We start from the raw sequence: 10,143 nt of genomic DNA, 5'->3' as shown, positions 1-10,143 counted from the left end.
AAAACTTTTTAGGTTTTCATACAAAACCTCTTCTTTAGATTTTCATACGAAAACTCTTCTTTAGGTTTTCATACGAAAACTCTTCTTCCACGCGCGTCCCGCGTACGAGGCAGCTGATGAAAACAAATGCGCTGTCAACATTGACAGCCGGTGAAAAAACCGCGAACCGCGAAAATCAAGCGGTTCGTTTCTAGAAACAAAAGAGCTCATTTACTTTTGTTCAATTTATTGGTTCCGCACACAAACATTCTTGTTTCGGTTTTCGAAGGCAACTTTGATTTTTCCATAACATGGCCTACCTTCAACGCGACTCGCTATAATCTTTTAACGCGGACGAGTACAGCGTGAACGCTCCAGTGCCACTCTTGCAAGGCTGACCTACCATCAGCCGGGAGGACGGGGATTCTAGGCGATCGTTTGTGCCTCGCAGCATAGCGTTCTTCAGGAACGTCAAGGAAGACTCGAACGACATCTGCTGCAATGGAGAGGCCGAATTGTCCATACCGGCACGGCTCATGCCCTTGAACGTGCCATCGCTGGTCATATAGTCGGCCACCAGCAGCAAGTGGCGTGGATCGATCACGATGCCGTACACGCTGAACACGTTCTGGATTTCTTTCACAATGACGCGCGACGCTGCCTCGATACCGTACCGGGCGGCCATCGCGTGTACATCGTTCATGTACAGCCGCCTCAAATCGAGCAGCTTGGCGTGCCGAGCCATGGCCGAGATGTTGATTCCGTCGGTTTTCAGATACAACCGATCGTTCTGGGTGTAGGTGATGGCACGCTTGATCCGTGGCACTTCCCACACGACACTTTTGCCAGCGATCTGCCGGAAAATCTTCGTAAAATCGGTATCCCTTAGCTTCAGTGGCATGTGCAGCTCCAGCTGACACCAGCGGTACTGCTTCCGGTCGTACGTGTACATCTTCACCTGTTCGTTTGCTCGGCGCGCATGCTTCACCTCTTCCGCTTCCAACAATACTCGCTGATCGGCACCAGCGGCCACTGCCGCCGGTCCAATGATGTCACCATCACCTACTGCTTCATCGATTACTTCCTGTTGTTGAGGGGCCGGTTGTCCCTCGCCATCGCTGCCCTCATCAGCCGAACCATCGGAATCGCCGCCAGACTGTTCCGATTCGCCGTCATCGTACGCATGATCGTCGGATTTTTTGCCCTTAATTTTCGACTCGGTCGCATCTGCATCATCACCGGCGGCATCGCTGTCCTCTGACTCGCTGTCACTGTCGGCCTCCGTGTTGGTGCGACGATCAACGGCCTCTGCGGCGCCCGTCGGTTCGCTCGCATCAATTTCTTCATCGCCTTCATTGTCTCCCGCTTTTTTCGATTTCCTACTGACCCCCACTTCGTTTTCGATTCTGTAAAAGATTGTAACGTAAGAATTAGCTTCAATTATTTAAAACCGGTTGAAACAAACTTACAACACATTCTTGGTCGATTCCACCTTCCGGATCTCCTTGAACATCAGCGTAAAGAAGTGGCGTGACATGTGGCGCAATATTTCCTGCGGCGTGACACGATAATCGTGTGCGTACGCGTCGGGCGGAAGAAAATTGAATCGAATGACATGTTGCATGCCGCGCGACGGATGCAGCACCAGCCGGGACTTGACGTGAATGTCTGGGAAAAGCAGGGTAAGCAGATTTAGTAATATGGTCGGTGCAAGCCCCGAAGCTAGACTCACTTTCCAGCACATCGGCCACCGTCACACGGTTCAGCGATTTTCGCAGCTTGTCAGCCAGCGCAGGCAAGCGTTCCGGTTTGCGGTGCGGCAGAAACGGTATCTCCATCGACGGCGTTTTAATGTTGGCCGTTGCACTCATCAGGATTTCGCGCAACCGCGGAATACCTAGGGTCACATTCATCTCGCCACGTCCGGCAAAGTGGAACGTGTTCAGTGTCATCTGTGTCGACGGTTCGCCGATCGATTGGGCGGCCAAAACACCGACCGGTTCACCGGGCGCCACCAGCGCCCCGCTGCCCTTGATCTGCATCAGTTCGTCGACGTCGTGTATCGGTTTCTCGGTGCGTTTGTAATTGCGCACCAGTTCCTCGAGCCTCTCGGGCAGCACACCAAAATGGGCATCAGCACGGAACACGGCCGCCAGTGGATCGGGGCAGCGTGACGATTGCTTTACAAAGGGCCGTTTCTCGGTAGTGTCTAACTTGTTCCAGCGCTTCATCAATTTCTGTGTTAGTTTCGTACGTCCGGTGTTGGACTTCAGTTTGTCCGGATTCGCCAGTTTCTCTCGAACGGCCAGGGCATTTTGTTCCGAATACAACGAAAAGCCAGAGTGGCGTGTTTTCTGACCCACGCCGGCCCCATGTTGTTTCCTCCAACGTTTCATTTGTTTTACGTGCTTTTTGATAGCATCGTGCAACGGATCGTCGCTGACAGCGTTCGCCAAACGGTCCTGCAGCTCGCCGCGTACTATCACGTCACGGTTCTGATCGAGAAACCGAACCTGTTTCTCTTGACCTACAAACTGGGACTTGGCAATGTCCAGACCGTCCTCACCGTACATGAACTGTACCACACTTCCGTCGCTGTCGCGTACCGTCATATCGTACTGTACCGAGAGGCCTTCGAGATGCTTCACCAGGCAGCGTTGCAGGTACCCGGAACGACTGGTTTTGACGGCTGTGTCTATCAAACCTTCGCGACCGGCCATGCAGTGGAAGAAAAAGTCCTGCGGCTGGATGCCCGTCATAAAGCGGCCGTCAATGAAGCCGCCCGATTTTGGGGACGTTTCGAAGTGCGCAAAGCTAGGCAACGAGCGGCCCGACATCATGAGAGGCGGTCGCTTGCCTTCCAGCTCGATCTGTCCCAACAGGCACGAGATTTGCATCGTGTTGACGGTGGAACCCTTCGCACCGGATTGCACCATCAGCTGCAGGTTGTTCTCCGGGAACTTGCTGATCAGTCCCTCGGGAAGACAGGCACTTTGACGGGGTGAGATTATAATTGAGGATTAGATGAGACTGGACACCGAAATACCGTCGCTTCAAAGAAACTTACTTGTTGATCTGATTCGTGTACTTATCCAGCACCGATTTGTACTTCCGATCGAGGATGGACCGAAACTTGGGATTCTTAGCGTAAGCCTCCGTCAGTCTGTTGGTTAGCTCTTCGCGTGAAACATTCCCCGGCAGCTCGAGTGCTGCAGCCGTCGCTTCGTGTCCGGCCACCGCGCGGCATTCGGCAATAATTTTGGCCCTCTTTCGATCGGCCTTCGCCTGCACCAAAATGTCGTGGACGCCCAGCGTAAATCCTTCCCACTGCAGATAGTAGGTGAAGAGCCGCGACAGCGAGGAAAGCAAAGTCGTAGAGCACACTCCACCGTACAGTTCGTACATGCAATGGATCAGCCCGTACGGTGTGGCCCCAAAGTGGTTCTTATCGAGAATGCCACACAGCAGTTCCCCCTGCCGGATGAACACTTCCGACTCCGAGAGCTCGTTCTCGGCCAACGGGCTACCGCCGTACTGCCAGGGGCGTGCGGGAAGTATGCGCCAATGCTACAGGAGGTGTGAGAAGTAACTGCAGTGTCTCACTATGGCATTGACAAAGACCCTTTCATTACCTTGTTGCTGAGCTTTGATTTTCCCTCCAGATTGATGTGTGGCAGCCCCTTCGGGATGGAATTCTTCACGATGGTCGAGATGATCTGCTTGCCGGACCACAATCGCACCGGTTTCACAATCGAGGGTGGTAGCAACTCAATGTCCCCTTTCTGATTGCTCAGCGCTTGGAACACCAGCTGCTGATAGTCTTCCCTGAAAGAATGCCCCAAGAAAATCCCGTGTAACAACACTGAACTTACAGCCAACTGGTCTACCGATCTTACCGGTTGAAGAACTTTCCACGAATGAACAGCTTCACGGCCGAAACGATGTGATCCTGAATGAGGCCACCCAATGGGGTGCCGTCCTTGGGTACGAGGTACTGATACGGCACCGCAACCAATTCGTACGCTTCGCTGCGAGCTACCTCGTTCTGCGGTAGATGCGCATTCATTTCGTCCCCGTCAAAGTCCGCATTGTACGATTTGCAGTTCGAGTAGTGCAGCCGGAAAATCTTCTCCCCGGGCAGTATCCGGGCACGGTGCGCCATTATACTCGGTCTGTGCAGCGTCGGTTGACGGTTTAGCAGCAAAATGTCACCGTTCTGCAGATGCCGGTGGACGATCTTGATCGAATCATCGGACGACCCCCCAGGGGCAGCCGGTGTGAGCAAAGTTTTGGCCACCGATTGACGATGGGTAACGTTGATGGCAGAAAGTTTGATCACCCGACCGTTCGAGTCCTCAACCATGTTGGCACCGGGATAAACGTCCGGCCCGTTCAGGACCCACTGACGCAGCTCCGCCACGTTCCACGGTGTAACCGGTACCGGGTAGGTGAGCTTCAGCGCAAACCGCCTCGGAATGCCAATCTCTTCGACGCCAATGTTCGGGTCCGGTGTAATGACGGTACGTGCGGCATGATTTACTCGTTTGCCCATCATATGCTGCCGAATGATACCGAACTTCTTCTCGATCATTAGCTTTAAGCCCCAAGATTTGTTCTTTCCCGACATCTGTTGCTCTTCCAGCAGACGGTCAACGTTGGTCTGGAGTGCAAGCCAGGCGTAATAGAGCTTCTCGGGTTGCGTCTCCCCTTTCGCTGCACCCACTACACTCTTAACCGTTGCCAGCGCGGTCTCGGACATACCCGCCGCAGTATTCGAGCCGTACGCCATTAGAATCGCCCGAACGGTGCTATTGGCCAGGAGAATATCTCGCAGAATGGCTGATTGTGGATGCTCCACGATAGTTTCGCCTTCGGTACGTTTCACGGGACGTACTTTCGGCGGTGGAACCGGTACGACTTCCATGAAGAATATATCAGTCGGATGTTCGACAGATACCTTGCGCATCATCGGAAACAACAGCTGCAAAGTTGTCCCATTGAGCGCATATAATCGCCGCAGGTACATCATACAATCATGGGCCAGCATCGCTTCGACGGACGCTTTCACCTGGCTCTCCACCAGGTCTTTGTCGGCTCCCTTGCCCTTGCTGGAAAGCGTGAAACATAGAATCACGTGGCTACGCCAGAAATCCTTCAAGTTACTTACAGGTACGCCAGTTTGTCCGTTCTCGACCAGCTGATGCACAGTTTCTTGTCCGACATGCGCACCTTCTGCACCGTCGCCTTGCAGTGGATGCACTTCTTCAGAACGCACTCTTTCAACGTACCGTTCACGATCGCCGTCCGGATCGCGCCCGATAGCTTTGTACCGCCCAGCATATTGTAGGGCTGGTTGTGCAGCAAGTCCTCGTAGTGCACCAGCACCTCCGGGATCGGTTGCGCCGGGTCCGCCTGCTGTTTCGCCTTGTATACGTCCAGTTCTTCCGCCTCGACCAAGTAGCCGGCATCGGCCAGCCGAAGCTGCAGCTCGAGGATCGCCTTCACGCCGTCGTGCATCAGTAACCGCGTGCAGGACATACAGCTGATGCGCATCATGTTGTAGAGGGTGCGCAGGAAGAACGGATTGTACACCGTCAGGTCTATCTCGATGTGCCCAAAGTGTCCCTCGCACTTCTGCTCATCACGGGCGCACGTCAGGCATACTTCACTCCGACTGGATGGGCCCATCGCAGGATCGTACAAGCCGCCGGCTAGCGCGTGACCCAGTTCGTTAAACGAACGTGGATTCGATATCTTCGCCACACTAATCTTGCGGATGTCCTCCGTCGTGAAGACGGAAAACTCCAGGTTCGTCGGATCGAGATTAATGATCGTCATCGTGGCGTGCAGACAATAACCGACCAGCCAAAGCTTTGCTAGCCCACTTTCCACGGTACAGACAACGGGAACACTCTGTGTTACGATTCAGAATCCTTAATTTCGGGATTTGTCTGGTTTTTATCAAATCACAACGCGGTCTTGCCGGGTTTCGCCACAAAATCGCACATTGCCGGGCGCTGTCACTTTGACAGCTCTTATTGTTCATGCAAAATATGTCTTTTTCTGTTCGTGCAAAAAAATATGGCTTTTTGGCGCGTTTGTTTACGTTTCTGTTCTTGCAAGAAAATATGGCTTTTTCTGAGCACCATCATTGAACACAACAACAACGGAAAATGTTCACCCTGTAAAGATCTCATTCAAACGGCGGTTTGTATTTTGTGCTTGAACTGCTCGTTTTTAAAGTATTCTGTATTTTTAAGGCATTTATAAGTATTCTCAAAGCGTTACGTTGCTTTTCAGTACTGTTTCGCAGAATCCTGATCACGCTGCAAAAGGTCAGAAAAAATGGCTAACAATAATGTCGCGATCGATTCCAGTGTTCTTGACTGTCGGCTCGATAAATTGAACAATCGCCACAGGCGGATTGGCGGAAACCAAAAAAGAATCAAACGCTATCGAAGCGGAACCAGCCAGCCTCCCTCAGGGTACATTCAAAATTGAACCGCGCTGCACGTGAAAAACCAATTCCGATACCGCCCGCCCAATCACTGGCGGCCTGGCGCTGATCGGTTGGGTTGTGTTTTGATGGTGACAGGTTTTTCCTGTTTTGCCCTTCTCCACGCACCGTTGTTGCCCTTTTCGACGGAGGGTTTATTGGTTTTGTGTGGGGTCTACCGAAGCACCGAAAACATTGATACGACCCCCGCTAGTGCATTTGGTGGTCATGGTTGAGAGTTCCGAGCGTAGATTGGGAAGAAAGCGAAGAAACCCGTTCGGATAATGGTTTTAGAACTTTTATCCGCGCGACGATTCTTCTTCACGCCGGATCGAACGTTCGCCGTGAGAGACTGGAAACGCGATCGCGACACCAATACAACGATGGTCGTACAGTGCAGGGCGCGTGTTTCGCAGCATTGCACCGACGGAAGGGTTTGAGAGTTTGTGCGAAACTAAGGTATGTAAGGGTGCGAAGGGTTGAAAACGGGTTCAGACAATATTAGCTCCATGACCTGTATGATTAACTGCCTTCCGAAGGTCACCTTCATTTGGGGGCCTTGCTGATTTAGCTATTCAGCTACAACGAGACGCACTGTAGCCCGCGAAATACTCGCGCAAAGAGCCGAGAGAGCAGGTGCGACGCACACGCATTGTAAGCGACGGCGCATTTTCTGGGTTCCAGCGAAGCCGCGGAGCCGGCCGCGGGTCAGTTTCAATTTTCTTTTCGTCAGATAAACAGCGAGCGACGAGCGAGGTTTGTCCGTTGGTCCGAAGTGTCCGTTTTGAGCGTGTCTTCTTCCACTCTTCTCCGGTGTGATCATACAGAGGTTGGTGCTCTCCTGCGTTGGTGTCAGTGTCGGAAGGAATACGGATAAGCCCGAGCCCGAGCAGGATTCTAGGTGGCCGGGTTTATTCCTTAATTTTTCCCTCTCGAGCTGCTGTTCTTAAGAACGTGATGTTGTGTGAAAACGTCGTCGTAACAAGCACACCAAAAAGCCAGCAGAATCCTTAGCCTTAGCCTCGTGCTCGGAAACGCGGTGCGAAAGGGGCCATCGACGAGAGAGCAGTGTGTGCGCGCGATCTCGCATTTCGGTGATCATTGTGACCGTGTGCTTTCAAAACGTGCGATGTTTCGCGATGTGATTGTTGATTGAATTTCCTGGGATTTGGTGACGTGGTGACCGCGGCCTCCAAATTCTACCCACGAGAAGTGATCGTATCACCCTAATTTTAGGTATTCCAATTTTCCTTCCCCAGTTCACAGTTCCGTCGTTCCGTGCCAGTTCCGCCACCTAGCCAATCAGATATCGTTTGTTTGAATCCTGTTTCGAAGGTAAGAATATGCAGATTCGAGTAGGGTGTTCTGCATAGTAAAAATGTAGATAACGCATAAAAACGGTTTTCAGTGTCGAGGCTTTCGCTCCCGTATCCGATCGAAACCTGATCGAGCTGGATCGCAGCGATCGCAGCGATCGCGAAAACGGACATAAAACCCCCTGAAGGAGATGTCTTTTTTGTCTCGCGCTGAGCCGAAGCCTGTAGCCGACCGTTCTCAAGTCTTGAGTGGTCTTTAACATTGTCGCTGATGTCATAGTTCAGCGGTGATGCCCGAGCCCTTTTGTTACCGCGTACAACATCGCAACCGTTTGAGTGTTTGCATGCATAAAATCCGTGCTCGTACGTGCCTAGGCTCGATCGCGCGCACTCGTAGACGCGCTCCGCAGGAACGCGGCCGACGAAAATTCTCCCCGAGACGTGATCGAAGGCGTAAATCTATTTCTCCGGCACCCGGTGGGGACACGTAAGCCGTGCCCTTGAGGATCGCAAGAAGAGGCACAAAAACAGGGCACATAAAATTTCGAAACCGTTGTTTCTCGATGGTGTCTAATTTGTCCCGTGACAAATTTAGGTGCTCGGGTTTCTCGGAACTCGGGGCGATTTTTTGGGTCTACCACAGACTCCATTCGACGGCGAACGAAGCTCTCGAAGATCTTTCTGGAGCGATTTCGTCACTCGGTAAACATTTTATCAGTGAAACCTAAACTGACACCAACGAATACTAACGAAGTGAGGCGGCTGGACCCCGCGTGTTTACCGCCCCTCCCTGCCCGTCGGTGGGCACGCTAATTGCTATTTGCTAATTTGTTGCGTGGCGGCCGCGATTCGATCGAAACCCAGCCTAGGGGGGGGGGAGCGTGTTTTTGGGGCCCGCGTTATCACACTCCGTCGTCCTCGTCCGATGATGTCGCGATGTGATGGTTTGCCGAAAACATGAAAAGGAACACCAAAATCTGCTCTCTTATCGTGCGTGCCATGAGCGGAGTCGTTGGGCGACACACGGAAGGTGTCCCTCTTGTCATTGAGAGTGTCACCGAATCGGACACGGACCGCTGGAGCAGCGCGGAACGCGGAAAGGTGCAATCACCAAACTCCCAAAAATAAGCGCCCCGACGCGACATTGTGGCTCAAGGTGAGCAGCAAAAGCAGGTCGTCCCGAGAGGAACGATAAGTCCTACCCGCAAGGCTCAAGTCTGGGTAAACTGGAACGTTCCCACCGATCGACACCTCGACGGGCGCCACCACAGCCCCGGGGGAAGCCCTGGTTTTCGGATGCGCCGCGTCCCCCCCGGGGGGAGGGCACTGATAAATCACGTGTCCGGTGGTCTGGTACGGCGGTGCAGGGAGGGAAAAATTCAACAACTCCCAACAACCGGTTGTCGACGCCACGCGAAGAATGATTTTGATCTGCGCGACACAAACGTGGCGCTGTCACAGCGAATGCAATGCTGTTGCGGCCACTTTTCGCTATCCCTATTTATCAGTGATCACGCGAAAAGTTTGTCACCGGTATGGGGAACAAAAAAAACACAACGTGTTAAATTAAAGAGTACCGAACGCGAGCGGGATGCACTCCACTCCGCTCGGTCCGTGGACACTTTCGCGGGCCTATTGCGCATCGTGCAATGTTCAATTCGCCCTCCCCGGGGGGAAGTTTTCGGGAAGTGAGAGGACCCCAGGCGCAAACTTGTTCCTCCGGATTTCTGCTGTTTTCCTGTTTTTGCGGCTCCTTCTCTCGATTATTTGGCCAACTTGTGTCGGGCCCCGATCGCGATCAGGTGCTGCGCCGCGGTGCGACGGGCGCAAATAGAGTTGCCCGCGGCGGAAAATGCGCAACCTTTTACGCAAAGCGGTTTCACGGTACCCAGAGCCAGAGCCCAGAGCTTGGGACCACTCTGCACTCTGGACCCGAGAGCAATAGTTGCCGGTTTGGTGCTGCCACGATCACATAACATCGTGTTTCTCAACAGCCAGCGGCTACAATGTTGTCGCCTCCAGAGGCCGCAGGCAAGCGCGAGTCCAGTTCGCGAATTGACCCAAACAATAACGCAGTGGGTCTGTGTCAACAGGTGTGACTGGTGTGAAGGTGTGTGGATCGGGAGATAGATAAGAAAGTTCGGTTTTAGAAGGCGAGTTACCAAGATAAGATACAAGATTTGATTCCGGCGCAAAAGTTTGCACCGAAAATCCCGCAAGGATTCCAAAGAACTGCCACCATTTATCTGGGGCGGCACAAACACGTCTGGTGGCCGCCTTTTCGGTAATCGTATGCACGCCAAATGATACGTTTCGGACGACCGAACGGGCGACTTTCGGGCGACTTCTGTT

The 10,143-nt window shown here is 52.9% G+C and overlaps 2 protein-coding genes across 2 annotated transcripts in view; one reads left to right on the top strand and one right to left on the bottom strand.

Annotated features, from left to right (window-relative positions):
• Positions 1-242: 242 nt before the first annotated feature.
• Positions 243-5,817, bottom strand: LOC131205434 (DNA-directed RNA polymerase I subunit RPA1). The gene is made up of 7 exons (XM_058197524.1): positions 5,147-5,817; positions 3,876-5,087; positions 3,612-3,804; positions 3,047-3,546; positions 1,712-2,970; positions 1,449-1,647; positions 243-1,385 (listed from the first exon to the last, which is right to left on the bottom strand). Exons 1-7 carry the CDS (start codon positions 5,815-5,817, stop codon positions 302-304), a joined length of 5,118 nt encoding a protein of 1,705 aa, XP_058053507.1. The 3' UTR covers positions 243-301.
• A 1,392-nt stretch (positions 5,818-7,209) lies between these two features.
• The window catches only part of LOC131205926 (Na(+)/H(+) exchange regulatory cofactor NHE-RF2), a 20,035-nt gene continuing 17,101 nt past the window's right edge, over positions 7,210-10,143 (top strand). The window contains exons 1-2 of the mRNA XM_058198239.1: positions 7,210-7,304; positions 7,735-7,810. The gene's annotated coding sequence lies outside the window, so the exon portion shown is untranslated. The remainder of the gene's footprint in view (positions 7,305-7,734; positions 7,811-10,143) is intronic.

The sequence above is a fragment of the Anopheles bellator genome, chromosome 1 (genome assembly GCF_943735745.2).
Source record: "Anopheles bellator chromosome 1, idAnoBellAS_SP24_06.2, whole genome shotgun sequence".
In the NCBI taxonomy this organism is placed as follows: Eukaryota; Metazoa; Arthropoda; class Insecta; order Diptera; family Culicidae; genus Anopheles; species Anopheles bellator.
Note: the sequence above shows the minus strand (reverse complement) of the source record. Positions and strands in the feature narration are given on the sequence as shown.

Bases quoted from the DNA above. Each gene is read 5' to 3' on its own strand.
- LOC131205434 (XM_058197524.1), bottom strand. From the start codon at position 5,817: ATGACGATCATTAATCTCGATCCGACGAACCTGGAGTTTTCCGTCTTC. The intron at 5,088-5,146 runs GTAAGTAACTTG...CACGCTTTCCAG, and splicing joins ACGGACAAACTGGCGTACCT to CAAGGGCAAGGGAGCCGACA. The intron at 2,971-3,046 runs GTAAGTTTCTTT...ACCCCGTCAAAG, and splicing joins TACACGAATCAGATCAACAA to TGCCTGTCTTCCCGAGGGAC.